Genomic DNA, 19,067 nt, shown 5'->3' with positions numbered 1-19,067 from the left:
AAACTGAAGCCAACTGAAAACACTTTTAGATTCTCTAAGTATTTTGAATGCTGCAAGTTCTGTATGTTACTGTTTAGCTGTCAAGCTACATTAGTTTTGACTTTCATTTTACTAAAGGGAATTCTCAATAAATTCAAATAAAGAACAACCCCCCCACAACTGTAGAGAGTTTTGTCTGGTCTTGACACTGCACACACTTCACTTACCTAGCAAGGAAGACCACTGTGCTGGAGGCCTATAAAGGGGATACTGCTTAGGGAAAGCAGCCTGACTCCATTTCCCTACAAAGAGTATGCTGTACTTAGCAACTTCCTCTGCTGTGCAAACAGAATCATCACCCACAGGCAGACAGCTGGTATAGCCTAAAATTGTTATAAGCAGCGTCCAGATAACTTTACAGGATCTGTTGCCAAGCATCAGGTTTTCCATTTCCCTACACATGGAAACGGAAAAAAAGTGTCCATGTTAGCCTTATTAGTCACTGTAGACTCAAAACGGAATAACTGTAGCCCAATGAAATTTAATATAGCATAAGTTTTGAACTAAAAGAAAATATACATACAAAGCATCTAAAAAACTAATGCATCTAAGAACATATAGGACTTCCAGAATTGAAGTTTCCATGCAGTAAGTTACAAAGCTGTAACTCTATCTAGGACAACTGTTTCTAATGGAAAATAAAAAATATCTTAAACTTGTTCATGGTAATATGAGGAAATATGTTTTTGATTTTCTTTTAAAATCTTATTAGAATCACATCTTGAATTAATTAGACTGGTAAATGTTGCTGTAAAAACATTAATGATACATTTATTATTTTAAAGATTAAATTAAATTAAATAAAGCATGGAGAAGTAACATAAAAGTTGAAGCAGAATTTTTAGAACAGATTTAAAGTCAAATACATTACAAATATAATATGTTACTTTGCTATCATATTTGCTATGAAAAAACATTTAAAAATTAACATAATTGCAAAGGAGTGAAACTCAGTTGTTCAAAATCCTCCTTTTTAAATGCTTTTGTCCTTAGAGAAAACTGCATAAGCATAATTGAAATACTAACAGTTGTGTAATACATTAATTCATTAAAAGAGGTTTGAGTACTCACTAAATATTTCCTCTGGAGCTCATATACGGTGGAGAGCACCTGCTTTTGCTGGCAGCTGAGCTGTTCTGCAAGAGAGGACAGTAGGAGTCTTGCTATTTATGCCTGAAGAGGGTCCGTTTGGTCCAACAGTTATCGTAACCTTTAGACTTTCCAGTTTAACAAAATGAATTCCATACTGTTGCTTGATTTTTTTTATGGACTTCCAGAATCTCCTGGATGCCGGTTGCTTCAGGTTTCTATTGGGAAACTGTGGTGCTGACTAGACACAGAATGTTTTTTAAAACTATCTTAGATTATTACCAACAACTCAGGTTTTCTGGTGACTGTATAGTTCTCTGTACATCTTATTAATGCTTCTAAGCTATAAAAATGAACTGAGTCCAAAACTAAAATTGTTCTGGTGGAAATGCTTTAAATGAGAAGCATATTTCCTAGTAAGTTTTATTGTCTGACAGATGCTGCTTCCAAACATTTACAGAGAGCGCTCTCACTCTCACATACCATATGTACATGTTCAAATAAGAAGGTGAAAACAGCTAAACAAATCTAGGGAAAGAGACTTAAATCATTTTATATAGTCACACATATCAACATTGCAAACACAAATTAATTTAAAATAGAACAGTATATATCTTTGTTGGCAACAATACTGGACACTGTATGATGAAAGGGCTCTGTAATATTGTGGTTTATTTGGAAGGAGTGGTTTTTGGAAGCTTCTTCAAGATTTCTCTTAGCTGTCTACTCTTTAAAGTAAAAATCGTAGATAATCTTAGTAGTAGTTAAATCATACGTATTCTGTAGTGACATACATACACTCACATCACTAAACATATTTGTTTTCTATGCAAAAATCTATAAATACTAAGCACAGTTAAGTTAAACAGTTAATACTCATTTTTAATTCTTTCCACACTGCCTTTCCAAATGCCCTTAGGAAAAAAGGGCTTGTTAGAACGTCTGAAGTGTGACTGTCAAGAGTCAGTTCAAAAGTCAAGTACACATCATGAAAAATGCTGTTCCAGGAGACCTTCCCATTGAAATTGTGGGGTATCTAGCGTGAACATTTTCTCTGATCACAAGCATTAGAGCACGGGACAAAGGCAATCATTTCTCAATTAGCAAAACCCCAGGTTATGATGGGTTTATAGGTTAAACCCTGCATTTTATATTCTGCAAGGAGGTTTGCAGACAGCCAGTTTTAGCTCAAAGGCATTACTAAAACTAGGGACAGATTGTCCCTTCCATGGAAAACCCATTGGAAGTGGGGAGGAAAACTGAGATTTATGTCATGAAGTTTACCTAGATTATTCTGTCTGGGGAGTGGGGTTTGTAATGAGGCAGCTGAACAGTGGAGGTGTCAGCCACCAGTACCCATAATTCCTGAACATTTACATGGATTTCATGAAATTCACTGGCAGCTAGGGCCATCTGTGCATGGTGTGATCTAAGGACCTCTTGATGCTGACTGGTAGAGGGCACAGAGGTGCATAAGGGTTACAAGGATCCCCTGGATCTGGTATTTACATTCTAGTTCACCAATGGGTGTCATGTAAGGTGCTTCTTTGAGTGATTGCAAATGTTTATTCCACACAGGTATGCACACACCTCGTGTGCCCAAAGCCAGAGAACTTTGCTGAGCAGTATCTGTTGGGGCGACACATATGCCCTTGGAACTCCATAACCTCTTCCATGGCTATTTAAGGGCCACACCACCTCAACTCCCCTCAGTTCTTTCTCACCACCTATGGCTTGAGTCAGAGCATTCCATGTGGTATAGAATCGTAGGATTGGAAGGGACCTTGAGAGATCATCTAGTCCAGTCCCCTTCACTCATGGCAGGACTAAGGATTATCTAGACCATCCTTGACAGGTGTTTGTCTAACCTGCTCTTCAAAATTTCCAATGATGGATATTCCACAACCTCCTTGGGCAACTGATTCCAGCGCTCAGCTCATGTTTTGCTATCACAGTACTTTTTCTGTGAATGCATGTGCATAGTTATAGTAAGTTACAGTAGTACCCTTAGTATTTAGTTAGTAGTAATTTAGTTAAGGAGAATTTAGCTTGGTACAATGCCCTCACCAGGTTTTAAGCACTGCCTATTGTGTGAGGATGGTTATCCCTACACACTTGGTACTTATTGTGCCTTGGAGAAGGGCACATTAAAGAAAAGTGCTTCATTTGTAGGTCATTCAAAAAGAGAATGCAGGTGTCTAGAGACCTGTGCTTGAAGCAACACCTTTTGTAGCAGGCAGCGTGGCCCACTTTGGCACGAGGGGCCTCCACAGATCATCTGCCCCCTCAGAGAACTTCAGAACTGGCATTGGCTGTTGTTCCACAGCCAGAGTTTGATTCGTCTCTGAGGAGAAAGAGAGCTCATTTTCCTTCACTGGGCCCTCCAAGGAGAAGGACTCACAAAACTAACCAGAGCCACTCCACAGCTCAGAGAGATTCCTCCTCCTCTTCTAAGAGGAGTGCAGGCTGGCACCAGGATTCCTCTGATGCACAGGACAGAGCTGAGCCATCTACCTTCTCTCTGGTACTGAGACCAGAGCAACTGAACACCATGTCATCATTCTGGTACCATCCGTGTGGTGTCCAGCACGAATAACATTGGTGTCAGCATCAAAATTTTGAACTCCACAGATATATCAGGTAGCATCAAACTTGTTCTGTTCCTGACTCTCTCAAATCAGGAGCACTCTGCCATGGTGGTCTCTTCTGCTGCCTCGGCACCACCTGGACTAGTTGCAGAGTATATGTTGTTACCATCTTCAGCATTGTGTAAACGCTAGGACATGGAGCTGAGATTGGACTCTTTATTGGTACCAATGGGCTTGTTGGGGCAGATACTGTCTTCTGTACCAACAACAATTTTGGGATTTGCAGAATTGGTACTACTCTGACTGCGGTACTGACATCTGTTTTGGTGCCAAGTGTTAGTACAATTCCCCTACTAGTACTGAAGGCACAGGTTGCCTTCGGTACAAACACAGCCTGCCTACCAGACATCATCTGAGTTTGGATGTTTGCTTACTCCACCAGGAACGGCCCCTTTGTTGACATCAGACTACTTGGAATGTTCTTCACACTCAAGCTCATTTTCTGCCTCTCCCTCTCCTTCCAAGTACCATTCTTGAAAGCCTTTGAGTCTTCTGGGGGATCAACATAGATACTGGGATTGGCACTGCTCTCACGGTAGGGGTAAGGGCTCTTGGTCCACTTCCTACGAGTCATCCAGTGCTGTATCCTGTTCCTCAGTGGCCTCTGTGGAACTCTTGGGATGTTCCTCTATCTGCAAGGTCACAATCCTCTGCCCAGACCAGAGGAAGGTCAACGAACTCTTTGGTAATCTCGCCTCCAAGCCACCCAGGCTGGAGACACAGACTGATGTTGCTCCATCTGAACTGGTTCAGCCTGAACCATTGTTCAAGAGCAGGTATTGATGCAGGAGGTCTGATTGGCTCTATTTTCTTCCTCTTTTTCCTCGCCAGATGATTCCACAGTGCTGGATTTGTCTTCTCCTATGCCTGAGGATTGTAGGTGTTCTCAAGAACTCCTGAGGCAAATGGCTACAGCCTTGGGCATTCAGGATGAGTTTGTTCAGTAGAATAGCCATAAATTGGTGGACATTATTCAACTGTTGGCACCAGGGAGGGCAGCTCTCCCTATAAATAAACCTATTTTGGAACCCATAAAGACCTTGTGGCATCCCCCAGCTTCCTTACCTTCTATAGTGAACCATACAGATAAGTGGTACTATGTCCCCATGCAGGGGTATGAGTGGGTTTAGTCCCATTTGGCCCCTAACTCTCTTGTTGTAACAGTGGCAAATGAGAGGTTGTAAAAAGGGAGGTATAAGTTGACACCTAAAGAAGTCTAAGAGGTTAGATTTAATGGGAAGGAAGATTTATTTTATCTCCGCACTATAGATGTCCATTGCTAATCAACAGGCTAATCAATAATAATATGTATTATCAACATATGACCAGAGCCACTTTTTCAACTTGATGGAATAAGGATAATCAATGGGATACAGTAATACCATGGTACAAAATATATCAGAAGGACAGAACAAGTTGTGCTGGTGGGGGAGTGGCATTTGTGAAAGAAAGCATAGAATCAAATGAAGTAAAAATCATAAATGAATCAAACTGTACCATAGAATCTCTATGGATAGAAATTCCATGCTTTAAGAATAAGAATATAGCGGTAGGGATATATTACTGACCACTTGACCAGGATGGTGATAGTGACTGTGAAATGCTCAGGGAGATTAGGGAGGCTATTGAAATAAACAACTCAATAATAATAATGGGGGGTTTCAATTATCCCCATATTGACTGGGTACATATCACTTCAGGATGGGATGCCGAGATAAAGTTTCTTGACACCTTAAATGACTGCTTCTTGGAGCAGCTGGTCCTGGAACCCACCAGAAGAGGGACAATTCTTGATTTCGTCCAAAGTGGAGCACAGGATCTGGTCCAAGAGGTGACTATAGCTTGGTAATAGTGGACCGCTTGGTAATAGTGACCATAATATAATTAAATTTAATATCCCTGTGGCAGGAAAAACACCACAGCGGCCCAACACTGTAGCATTTAATTTCAGAAAGGGGAACTACACAAAAATGAGGGGGTTAGTTAAACAGAAATTAAAGGGTACAGTGCCAAGAATGAAATCTCTGCAAGCTGCATGGAAACTTTTTAAAGACACCGTAATAGAGGCTCAACTTAAATGTATACCCCAAATTAAGAAAATAGTAAGAGAAACAAAAAAGGGCCACCATAGCTAAACAAAAAAGTAAAAGAAGCAGTGAGAGGCAAAAAGGCATCCTTTAAAAAGTGGAAGTTAAATCCTAGTGAGGAAAATAGAAAGGAGCATAAACACTGGCAAAGGAAGTGTAAAATTACAATTAGGAAGGCCAAAAAAGAATTTGAGGAACAGTTAGCCAAAGACTCAAAAAGTAATAGCAATTTTTTTTAAAGTACATCAGAAGCAGGAAGCCTGCTAAACCACCAGTGGAGCCACTGGACGATCGAGGTGCTAAAGGAGCACTCAAGGACGATAAGGCTTGAGAAACTAAATGAATTCTTTGCATCGGTCTCCATGGCTGAGGATGTGAGGGAGATTGCCAAACCTGAGCCATTCTTTTTGGTCTTTTTAGGTGTCAGATCTAAGGAACTGTCCCAGATTGAGGTATCATTAGAGGAGGTTTTGGAACAAATTGATAAATTAAACAGCAATAAGTCACCAGGACCAGAGGGTATTCACCCAAGAGCTCTAAAGGAACTCAAATGTGAAATTTCAGAATTACTAACTGTAGTCTGTAACCTGTCATTTAAATCAGCTTCTGTACCAGATGACTGCAGGATAGTGACACCAATTTTTAAAAAGGGCTCCAGAGGTGATCCCGGGCAATTACGGGCCTGTAAGCCTGACTGGGCAAACTTGTTGAAACTACAATAAAGAACAAAATTGTCAGACACATAGATGAACATAATTTGTTGGGAAAGAGTCAACATGGTTTTAGGGTAGCAGCCGTGTTAGTCTGTATTCGCAAAAAGAAAAGGAGTACTTGTGGCACCTTAGAGACTAACCAATTTATTTGAGCATAAGCTTTCGTGAGCTACAGCTCACTTCATCAGATGCATAAAAGTGGAAAATGCAGTGAGGATATTTTTATACACACAGACCATGAAAAAATGGTTTTAGTAAAGGGAAATCATGGCTCACCAATCTACTAGAATTCTTTGAGGGGGTCAACAAGCATGTGGACCAAGGGTATCCAGTGGATATAGTGTTCTTACATTTTCAGAAAGCCTTTGAGAAGGTCCCTCACCAAAAGCTCTTACTCAGAGTAAGCTGCCACGGGATAAGAGGGAAGGTGCTCTCATGGAGTGGTAACTGGTTAAAAGATAGAAAACAAAGAGTAGGTATAAATAGTCAGTTTTCAGAATGGAGAGAGGTAAATAGTGGTGTCCCCCAGGGGTCTGTTCTGGGACCAGTCCTATTCAACATATTCATAAATGATCTGGAAAAAGGGGTAAACAGTGAGGTGGCAAAATTTGCAGATGATACAAAATTACTGAAGATAGTTAAGACCCAGGCAGACTGAGTAGAACTACAAAAGGATCTCTCAAAACTGGGTGACTGGGCAACAAAACGGCAGATGAAATTTAATGTTGATAAATGCAAAGTAATGCACATTGGAAAGCATAATCCCAACTATACATATAAAATGATGGGGTCTAAATTAGCTGTTACCACGCAAAAAAGAGCACTTGGAGTCATTGTGGATTGTTCTCTGCAAACATCCACTCAATGTGCAGTGGCAGTCAAAAGAGCAAACAGAATGCTGGGAATAATTTAAAAAGGGATAAATAATAGGACAGAAAATATGACATTGCCTCTATATAAATCCATGGTATGCCTGCATCTTGAATACTGTGTGCAAATGTGATCAGCCCATCTAAAAAAAAATATATTGGAATTGGAAAAGGGCAACAGAAATTATTACGGGTATGGAATGGCTTCCGTATGAGGAGAGATTAATAAGACTGGGACTTTTCAGCTTGGAAAAAAGATGGCTAAGGAGAGATATGATTGAGGTGTATAAAATTAATTTAATTTGGTGACCCCTAGTTCTTGTGTTAAGGAAGTGTTGTTTACTACTTCTCATATCTACTTTCTCTACACCAGTCATAGTTTACTACTTCTCATAACACAAGAACATTGTACATTCATACACATTGTGAAGAGAGTGGTCACTTTGGATGGGCTATTACCAGCAGGAGAGTGAGTTTGGGGGGGGGGGGGGCGCGGAGGGTGAGAAAACCTGGATTTGTGCTGGAAATGGCCCAACTTGATGATCACCTTAGATAAGCTATTACCAGCAGGACAGTGGGGTGGGAGGGGGTATTGTTTCATGGTCTCTGTGTGTATATAATGTCTACTGCAGTTTCCACGGTATGCATCCGATGAAGTGAGCTGTAGCTCACGAAAGCTCATGCTCAAATAAAGTGGTTAGTCTCTAAGGTGCCACAAGTACTCCTTTTCTTTTTGCAAAGACAGACTAACACGGCTGTTACTCTGAAACAAGAACTAGGGGTCACCAAATGAAATTAATAGGCAGCAGGTTTAAAACAAATAAAAGGAAGTATTTCTTCACACAACGCACAATCAACCTGTGGAACTCCTTGCCAGAGGATGTTGTGAAAGCCAAGACCATAACAGGGTTCAAAAAAGAACTACATAAATTCATGGAGAATAGGTCCATCAATGGCTATTAGCCTGGATGGGCAGGAATGGTGTCCCTAGCCTCTGTTTGCCAGAAGCTGGGAATGAGCAACAGGGGATGGATCACTTGATGATTACCTGTTCTGTTCATTCCCTCTGTGGCACCTGGCACTGACCACTGTCGGAAGACAGGATACTAGACTAGATAGACCTTTGGTCTGACCCAGTAGGGCAATTCTAATGTTCTTATGTTATAGAACTCTGCCATAGCTCTCAAGGTTCAACAAAGTATAAAGGATTTACCCTTCAATGGTCAGTTCTTGTTTTCCAAAAAGATTAATGAGACACTGCATTCCTTTAAGGACTCTACGGCCACAGTATGTTCATTGGGGGCTATACCAGAAGTTAAGAGTCATCACTATGGAGCTCAGCAACTGCAGCAGCAATATTGTCAATATTCCCAGAAGTACTTCAGGCAGATGGCTTATCCTGCTAGGCAGCAGGACTTCTCCTTGAGAAGACAAGTCAGAAAGGAGAAGGCCCTCTGGTTACAACTTCAACCAACCACCAGCTCATCCTCCATCAGCTTTGCACAAACGGCCAATGTGACTCTCCTCTCAAGGGCAGCATACCAGTCATCAACTTCCTGACCGTACTGCCTCCATTTGGGAACAGGCTGTCCCACTTCTACAGTACTTGGGAAACAATAACCACAGACAAATGGGTCCTAAGAACTGTGATCAGGTAATGCCATCCAATTCTTGTCCATCCGCCCTCTTCCCACTCCTCTACACTGTCCCTTTCCAGGGACCCCTCTCATGAGTCACTGCTTTGTCAGCAGATTCAGACTCTGAGATTCAGGAGCCATAGAAGAAGTTACCCTTCAGTTTTGGGAAAAAGGATTCTACTCATGTTATTTCCTGATCCCCAAGTCGAAGGGAGGGCTGAGACCTATTCTTGACCACTGAGATATCAACAAGTACATCATATATCAGATTCTGTATGTAGCTACAATCTTCCCTGCATTGGATCAAAATGACTGGTTTGCTATCCTCGATCTGAGAATTCCTACTTCCACATGTGATTTTCCCAAGCCACACGAAATTTCTTATAATGGCAGATCAACATTATCAATAAACAGTACTCCTGTCTGGCCTGTCCTCAGGCCCATGCATATTTACGAAATGCATGACTGCAGCCACAGCCTCTCTCCTCTTCCCATACCTGGATGATTGGTTAGCGAGGGCAAATTTGAAGACCAAGTCTTTAAACTTCACTTCATGCTGAATCTCATCAAGTTGTTGGGACTGATTTTGAACAGGGGAAAGTGAACAGAAAAAAATGGAGTTCATCGGGGCCATACTAGACTCTACAAGTTTGAGAGCTTTTCCCCTGCACAAGCGATTCCAAACAATTCATCATCTGTGTCTGTCCTTCCAATCTCGTCATTCAACTTCAGTCTGTGTGCCTGGGCACATGCAGTTATTTAGTCCACCCTGAGAGATTGCGCCTTCATCCACTTCAAAGCTGGTTAAAATGTGTCTGTCTATCTCCTGAGTTCAGCTTCGTAAGGGTGCCACTGGCGATCCTGGAGCCCCTAGAGTGGTGGACAGACCAAAACAATGTATGATAGGATGTATCCATTGCCCATCCTCCACCGATCAAGACTACAGCTACTGATATCTCCACAATAGGTTGGAGACTGCATCTAGAGACTTTGAAAGCTCACTCCAAGCAGCTTTGTCAAGAAGCAATAAAGCTGTGGCTTTTCTGCATCAAGGAATGCATTATTCTCATGGCGACTCACTTACCAGGAGCCAGAAGCAGTTGGCTGATCACCTCAGCAGGTATTTCTCCCAGAATCATGAGTAGCCCCTGAAATGCAGTGTTCTGAGGCCCATCTTCAGAGAATGGGACATTCTGTCTGTTGACCTGTTTGCAATAAATAAAAAAAAAAACCAAGAAGTGACATCAGTTTTGGTCACAAGCAAGTCTCAGTCTAGGCTCTTTCACCAATACCTTCCATCTGAACTGGGGATCAGTACTGCTGTATGCCTTTCCCCCACAATCCGCTCATCCTGCAGCGGATTCTCAAACTGAAGCGGATCATTCCAAACGGATACTCATTGTGCCAGCTTGGTCAAGACAATGTTGGTTCTCCAAATGCCATAGTCTATCTGTTCGGCCTCCCACACCTCTTCCCCCGCTTCCTGACTCAACACCCTGGTCAGACACCTGACACTGAACACTCTGTACTCGTGGCATGGACTCTGCATGGGTAGACAAGGAGGAAGGTTGATGTTCAGAAGCACTTCAGTTAGCCCTATTTTAACAATAGAAAACCCACTACGATATCTCTCTATTCTGCCAAGTGGAAGCATTTTTTAGTTTGGTCCAGTCTCATGGAATTCAGCCAATGCTAGTATGCATTCAGGACATTTTGGATTACTTGATACATCTTAAATCCTCTCTCAGCTTTTTGAGGGTCCACTTAGCAGCCATCTTGGCATTCCATTCTCCAATCCTGGGGAAGTCAATTTCTTTTAACTCCATTGTAGTCCAAGTTCTAAAAAGTATTGTCCATCTCTTTCCACCTGTGATAGAAGCGGTTCAATTGTGGAACCTCAACACTGTACCAGCTGCCCTCATCAAACCTCCATTTGGGCCTCAAGCAACTTGTTCTCTGTCCCTTTTGCCAAAAAACAGCTTTTCTTATTGCCATAATATTCACAAGGAGAGTAAGCAAACTGCAGGCTCTAACGGCAGGGCCTCCACATACACAATTTTTCAGAGACAAAGAAATAGATAAGTTCATGGAAGAGGTCCATCAAAAACCAGTGACTGAGATTAGGGCACAGATGGAGACTCATGGCCCCCCAGAAACGACGACAGACATACATCAAGAAGGCTAGCTGTAGGCTCTGGTACTGATGCATGTACCATTGAGACCAGCTCCATCTAAGGTATTAGACACACTACCTTCAACACAGCCTCAAACTTTATTGGTACCAGTGACACCGGAAGTCTATGCAGTAGTATGAGATTTCCTTTGCCTTTTGATTCCAGACTCCCTTTTGCTGCAACAGGATTTGACTGGGATTACATAGGTGCTATAGTTGATATTACAGCCAGATGACCTTCTGACACCGTCAACATAGCATGCAGCATCCCCAGCACCTACAAGTCTTCCTACACTGACCTTTTCTAAGCAAACAGTAGTACTGGGACTTAAATCATCAAAATCTCCTTCTGTACTGGAATACAGACCAACCTTTAATGATTGGTCATCTACAGCATTAACTGGGGATGGATTCTTCACTCAAGTACTGGAAAGACTTGCAGGAGGCCTTCTTCCCACTGCTCGCCATCTCTTCAGTCCTCCACCTTCTGTAGTTTCGAGGCCTTCTCCCCTGTCATTCTTATGCTGAGTGAGGAAGGTTTCCCCTTATCCAGCCTGTGCTGTGAAGGTTTAGGGACACATCTCCACACTAAAAAGGCTTTCAGAAAGGGTTAAAATCTGCAGGACTTATGGTCCCTTTCTTACTCTCTGTGCCTGCACTCTATAACAAAATGGTCACTCAGGCAAAACTATAACTACTACCAAATACCCACCTGGCTGTGACTGGGTGCCTGGAATGGGGCTCATAATAATTACACTGATACCAGTCCTTTAGTTACTAAAAACTAAAGGTTTAATAAAAAAAGAAAAGAAGAGAATTATAATATACATACAAGTGATTGCAAGTCATATACATACAAGTGGTTGCAAAGTCCTTATATCAGGTTTGTAGCAGAGATGGAATAAACTGCTAGTTTGCAAAAGTCTCTCTGGAACCACGCAAACAGATTGGGGGTCATCAGTCCTTGTTAGAAATCCAGTCCAGAGAAATGAAGCAGGAAATGAAAACCAAATGGAGATGTCTCAAGTGCCTTTTTATATCTTCTGCCACGTGCATGGAAATTTACTGTCCTAACGAAAGTCCACAGCCCCTGGTGTGGAGAATTACTGGACCAAGATGGAGTCCAGGGTCACTTGAGCATATAACATGTCCATACATAGTTTACTGAATTACAGGGGGTGGCCACTGGCCCCCTCAGAGTCTGAGGCATCTACAGGAAGAGCTACTGTGTGGCTGTGTTCCCTCTAAGGTGCGTGGTCACACGGCCACCCAGGAATGAATCTAGTGCCGCGCACTTGGTTAGCAGAGCCATGCATGGTGGCATGTGTTCAGGTACTCACCCCACTGCTCCCCAGCCACATTGCTCCTGCCCTCTGCCTTGGAGCCCCTGGCCAGCTGCTCCCGGGCCCCTCCTGCTTGCTGTGCAGAGTGGGGGGGGAAGGAGGGGAGGTGATGTCAGGGTGTTCCCCTCCTGCACCTCTCCCTACCCATGTACCCACCTCTGCAGAGTGCGGGACAGGGCTCAGGAGTAGGAGAGCTCAGCTGTTGTCTGAGCCTTCTGGTGTGTGAGTGCCTTAAAGAGACAGTGCACGGTCTCTCATAGACTTCCCCAGCAGCCAGTGCGCCCACACACACACACACACACACTCTCTCTCTCTCTCTCACACGCTCACCTCCCAACACATACTTGTATTATTGTTGTTACTTCTTGGTACTTCCTGCAATGCACATATATTCTCTGTAATTTTATTCTTTCAAAGTGTATTATTTTATTTTGACTTGTCTATGCATTTCATAATTTTATTTCTCTTTTATGCTTAAATTTAATTCTTTGAGTAGCGAGTTCTAAAATGTCTAACCTGTCCTGGCTGGAGTAATTATCCCTATAGTAACTTTTTAAAAATATATGTTATATCTAGGTTTTTTTGTTTCTACTGGCGGTGCACATCGGCACATTACTTTGATGTTGGTGCACATAACAAAATTCATTCCGTACACGATGGAAAAAATTAGAGGGAACACTGCTGGGTGGGATGAGTTTCATTGTTAGAGTGAAGTGTTCTTAATGGGACATCAACACATAGCTGTCTAGCCTGGATGCAAATCTACTTGGAGGGGTGTCACCCAGGAATACAACACATGTGTAAGATACAAGCACATAGCCAATATTTATAACTTCAGATACAATGATGATACATGTGTACTCACAGGATAATCATACTTAGCAAATCATAACTTTTCCATCAACACCTTATATGACATATTTTGTACACTATTTGTTGTAATTGTGTAACAGTGGTAGCAACAATGACACAAATGGTCATCTTTCTTATACACATCATCACACTGGTGACTGACGTTTGGTCAATCAGAAAAAAAATCATCCAGCATTAAGTTATCAGGAGACTGTTGACTATAGAGTCCCTGTGTCTTATTCCCTTGAATAATAATTGGGCTAGACACAATCAGACTTTCCAGCTTTGTGAAACGGCATCTCTCACAATGCCTATTTCAGCATTCCACAGTTGCAGAAAATTGTGGATTTCTACTCAAGAATAGGGTTTACTATTCATGGCTGGAAAGCCACGCATGCCAAATTTCTGTAGGTCAGCAGCTGGAGAAGAAAATTTCTGTGGGATCATAACCTATGCTTGCATTCCTTTTTCAATTTTTTTGCCCAGTTAAAGAGCAGCTGAAGCCTCATGGAAATCTTTGTAAAAAATCTTCCATTTAGAAACCCTTTTGCCTGTATATAATATTTTCGTTTTTTTCTTTCCTCTTTTGCATCAGAAAAGTATTTTGTTTCTTAAACTGATGTCTCCCTCTAGCATACCTAGCTTCCATCCATATCCAGCCCTCTTTTTACCCTGAGTTCTTGAGAGCAAGAGAGTAGGCACACAAGGAGTTTAAGGTTTATTTCAACACAGGACTATGCCTAGTGTTTTAGCTTACATGTGACCATGCACAGCTTCTGCTCATTCTGGTGGTGGAGAGTAACAATGTTGCACTTCCTGCTGTTCACACAAGATTTTGCAAGATCAGTGTTGGAAAATACATGATCAAATGATGTGTAGATAATTTGTGACTTTGCTGTAACAAACATTTAAACTCTAGTCATAATTTTAATTCTAAACCATTGGGGTTATTTTTACAACCTAAAATAGCAACAAAACAAGAAAATAGTTTAAAATATCCAGGATAGCTTTGTAAGAATAGCCAATATCGTGTCACTGTTTCAACAATCAATTTATACAATATGGAAAAAAAATGTCTGAACATAGTAAGACCAATTCTGCCCTCAGTTACCTGGCTGCAGATCACATTAAAGGGTGCAAGTTCTACTTTGATCAAAGTAAACTGAACCTATGGAGGGCATTGTTGTACCCCTTATATAAGAAGCAACAGCAGGACTGACATAAGTAGACGCTTATTATATGATGAAAATAAAGAAACAGGGATTAAATTAGATCTGCCATTTCTTAGGTTTGTTTGCTTGCCAACATGCAAAGCAATAGAATGAGAAATCCACTTGTGGTTTTTATCCATATTCCTGAACTATTGTCACATATTAAAAATTTACAATAACGACATCCATTTTGCTGCTACAGAATGTGTGTGCATCCTTGAATGTGCACAAGCTGTTTTAATAAGCCTATAAATATCTAGCATTTCTCGTCTTCCAAAAGAAACATAAATCTGTATTACTTAAGAGCACTTACACACCCATACCTTCTCTTGTAGTTACCATGGATACACATACTACGATGGATACTCAACAATGCCAAAAGGTTTACATTCAATCTGAGTCCTTCAGTCTGAGTTAAACAGTAAAACCTCAATAGGAGTGACGTAAGCAGCAGAATATTTTTGTATGATAAATAGTGGTGTAGTACTAGAGCCTTCTAAGTAGCACATCACGTGAAAAGGAGATCATGCATTATGTTGTGATGGGGGGAGTCCCTTCCAGGTTATGAATTCCCAAAATCTTACCCCTTACCTTTGGGAGTACAACCTTTCAACAGCCTTTGGGGAGGCAGGATTCACCCAGAAGTCATGCCAATGCCATTATCAGCAACAAGCAGTCAGCTTTATCAGCAACAGTCTCCTTTGTCAATCACAAATAGCCCCAGTGCCCCTCTAGGATCAGCTCGTTGGTCACTAATCAGGGGCCAACTTCCTTTTGGGCTCTGCCTGATCCTTACATGCAGTGCAGGCTCACCAGGACCACACTCACTGTTTCCTGGACCTATTTCCCAGCCTGAATTCCCGGTTTTCATCCTTCTGCGTCCCTGGTAACAATAGCAGTGGCAGCAGCCACAGCCACCATTACCCACATTACCCCTTCTTCTCAGGAGAGCTTGCAAAAGGAAGATGGGGAGGGACTTCCCTCCATTTCTCTACCCTACTAGAGCTCAGTGGGAGGGGAGGGGGCGTAGATCCCAGTTTCTCCTGTTTGCACATTGCCCTGCCAACCAGGGCTCTAGGGGCAAGACCATTTTTCACAGTGCTGTTGCTAATCTGTGGAGTTACTGTTCCACAATGTTGATTCAATGAACTATACAATCAGTATGACCTAGAAAAACTCTGAAATGAACTGAACATTTAGATGGCTCCAAAGATGAAGGCTAAAGCTTACAGAGCTGAGTGAAGATCAATGGGACACTATCTCCATATTTTTTTAATTTGCTGTGTTTGAAAGACTAGAAGAGATGTGTTTTGCACACTTCACTGAAGAAAAAAGATTTGGACAGAATTCAGAGTGTTTTGCATTGAAACTTCATTTAAATAACTTGACATGATACTCAAAATACCATACATCCAGATAATGTAAACATGATCTAAAGATTAATACATTATTTCATGTCCATAATTTCTAGGTTGGACTTGGCAAACAGCATGGTATAAGGAAACTTTATACCCATTCCAATATAGTTGCTTTCACATTCACTGAACGTGGATTAAAGAGGGTAACTGTTTGGCTTTTAATCTGCATCATTTAACATTTTTTTAAAGTTTAGTTTTCCTTGTTCAGTTTTTTCCCTCCATCCTTTTCTCACCTTCTCATCTTGCTAATGGATTTTCCTTCTTTCTAATCCTCATATGTTTGTAAATTCACTAGTTGAATCTAAGGCAGGAATGTCATTTCATGAGGTGCATCAGAGATAATACTCTACAGAATAGTCTGGGGGGGAAAAGATAATTCAAAATGAGTTTGTGGTGAGAGATAACAGGGCAGAAAACAACAACAAGATCATTCACACAGAGAAAAGTTGCTGAAGTTAAGGTATTTTTGTAGAAAACTTCTGTTTCGTCTTCTAAAAACTTCTTTGTTGAAATGGAGTAAGCCTCTGGTGTTACATGTTGTACCTCCTTTTTGCTATTGAGCCTTTATGCAGGGATAAGTAGGCATTAGACAATACCACTTATACATGAAATATGCTATTTAGTAAAATATGCCAGTCTTTTATTTCTTTGGCACCACTCCACAAGACTACCAAACATAATCTATATTGCTAATCCACTCATTACCACAACACATTTCACTTCTGAACATCTCTTGCTTTACAGGCTAATTAAGTTTGTTGTCCTCACTTTTTAAAGCCAGTCTTAAATAGTATTATAGAAAAGAGCGATCCGTATTAAAAAAAAATAAAATCAGTTTCAGGCCTCAAATAATAACGCACTGTGAAAAATTGACTCTTTCATAGGCTCAGGATCTGGAAACAGATCTAATCCATGTATAAAAGGGGTTTTATGCACCACTGTACACTGATCCTCCTGTACCTGTTCAAGAATCAAGATCAATACAGAATAGACGGTGAACCTGAACTGGGGAAGGTTGGGCCAGTAACAGGGGGACCAACATTTTCCCCCGCTAGCTTCATGGAGATCAGAAAAGGTAGTTCAGCTGTAGTCTATATTACATTTCTCTTAAGCCCTCTCCACACCAAGGAATGTCCCTTCAGAGTAATTCTGGGGATTGTCATTACCAGAGGATGGCTTGCAAAGGGGGCCTGACTTGCCAAGGAGATCAGATGGCCTAACAGAGACATAATTTTCTAGAGTTATGCAGGAGAATCTCAGAATCTACTTTGTCCTCAGGGGACGGGGGTGGGGGGACGACCACAGCCCATTCTGTGGAGACACAAATTCCATCCCCTCAGAATGGTTTGTGGGAAACCTCATGAGGAAATCCTTGTGGAAATTTTCTCCACACCAGCATTCTCCCAAAGGTATTTTCATGAGACTGGATGACCGGGGCATCTTAACATGCTGTAACATCAGCTTCTTTCATATTGATATTCATAAAAATTGAGAGAACTGGTAACAATATCCTATTGGAGTTTTTAGATTGGAAAAAGACTGCCAATGGTAGTCACATCATTTAAGACATTAAAACTGAACTAAACAAAGGCCTAGAGCGTATACGAATATTTAAAAAAAAAAAGAAAAGAAAAGAAAAAACTTCAGGCATCAGGCAAAGTCCAAAAATTTTGTATGTGAGAGGTTCTTGTTGGGCGTTTAAGTTCACATACTGCATATATATATATTTTTTGTCATCACTGCTTTACTTGGATATGAAAATGATCCAATATACATTGAGAAAAGTTAGAGCATTTGTTAATCCTGAACAGAGAGATCAGTTGAATAAGACAGTGGAGGAACTCTGGTATGCCATATATTCAAAAGCATCTTAGAAGTGGTAAAGAAAAGGAGCAACTACAGTATTGTGTAACAGAAACTAAATATTGTTTCTGATCTTAGTCCAGCAGCTCAAGCTAAAACAACTTGCGCCTCTTCAGAAAAGAATGACTGGGGAAAATGTTCCTACTGCCCTTTGCTTCCCAACAAAACCCAGGGGACTGTGAAAGGAGAAGTCATATTTTCTAGGTCATGACTTATGCCAGGCATTTATTGCCAAAAAAAATCATATAATTCTGAAATGGAAGAAAAGGTGGACTATCCATTAAAGCAGTGGACTGCATAATTCTTTGTAACTGTTATTGTACTTCCAGTGTTGTAATCATATTGGTCCAAGGAGAGAGGCAAGGTAATATCTCTTACTGGACCACCTTATACCTTCCACCCAGAGAAGATGGTCCAGTAAAACATATTACCCTGCCTATCTTGTCTCTCTCATTATTGTATTATTACATATTTCTTAAGCACCAATAGTATGAAATACTGACAATTTTGACTTTGATTTTAAGATGGCATTGCCTATTAGTGATAACTGAATTTACCAAAGTGGTATATGATTAAATGTATTTTCTCTGTGAGTTATATATATTGCAAGTAGAAACGGATGTTAATTTAAATTCCAAATTAAACTTCAAGTGCTGCAGGAATTAGTTCTGATAACTTACCAAGTAGGTCTTACTTCTGAGTCATTTCTGAATCAATGTGCCTGTCTGGTGCAGGACTAGATTCTATATTCAGTTACACTGATATGAATATAGTTACTTCAGCAGAGGTGCCCGAGGATTACAACAACATAACGGTGGTCAGAATCTGGCCTGCTGTCTTTCATATGACAGATAAAACTGAGATCCTGACTTCTTTTGTCAGTAAAGATTCCATATCACTTTTCTGCATTGTAGACATGTTAAATATCAGTTGTTCTGGCCAAACTGTAATTTAGATAATAATATTCTACCTCTGAGTTCCTCCTGCAGATTCAATTAAAGAGGATATTCTTTTCTTGTTTTTTTTTTTGCTTCCTGACCTAACCTGTTGGGTAATGTTGGTGGACACACTGTTAAACTACTATTGCATTTCACTTTAGAGGTGGCTGCTGGGCAATGTAGTCCC

At 41.0% G+C, this 19,067-nt stretch overlaps 1 protein-coding gene across 4 annotated transcripts in view; it reads right to left on the bottom strand.

Moving 5' to 3' along the window:
- SPON2 (spondin 2) overlaps positions 1 to 19,067 on the bottom strand; it is a 94,704-nt gene that overhangs the window by 7,584 nt on the left and 68,053 nt on the right. For 2 of the 4 annotated variants that reach the window (XR_007356528.2, XM_075128116.1), the window contains exons 1-5: positions 14,985 to 15,083; positions 10,167 to 10,287; positions 9,580 to 9,952; positions 1,111 to 1,175; positions 207 to 433 (exon numbers count right to left, since the gene is read on the bottom strand). Coding sequence is in view for 1 of the 4 variants with exons in the window: in XM_075128116.1 (XP_074984217.1) it covers positions 207 to 429 (223 nt within the window). In the remaining 3 variants the exon portion in view is untranslated. Of the gene's footprint in view, positions 1 to 206; positions 434 to 1,110; positions 1,176 to 9,579; positions 9,953 to 10,166; positions 10,288 to 14,984; positions 15,084 to 15,252; positions 15,460 to 19,067 lie in introns of those variants that run through there. The other 2 variants (XR_007356530.2, XR_007356529.2) reach the window with 2 other exon arrangements.

The sequence above is a fragment of the Caretta caretta genome, chromosome 4 (assembly GCF_965140235.1).
Source record: "Caretta caretta isolate rCarCar2 chromosome 4, rCarCar1.hap1, whole genome shotgun sequence".
NCBI lineage: Eukaryota > Metazoa > Chordata > Testudines > Cheloniidae > Caretta > Caretta caretta.
Note: the sequence above shows the minus strand (reverse complement) of the source record. Positions and strands in the feature narration are given on the sequence as shown.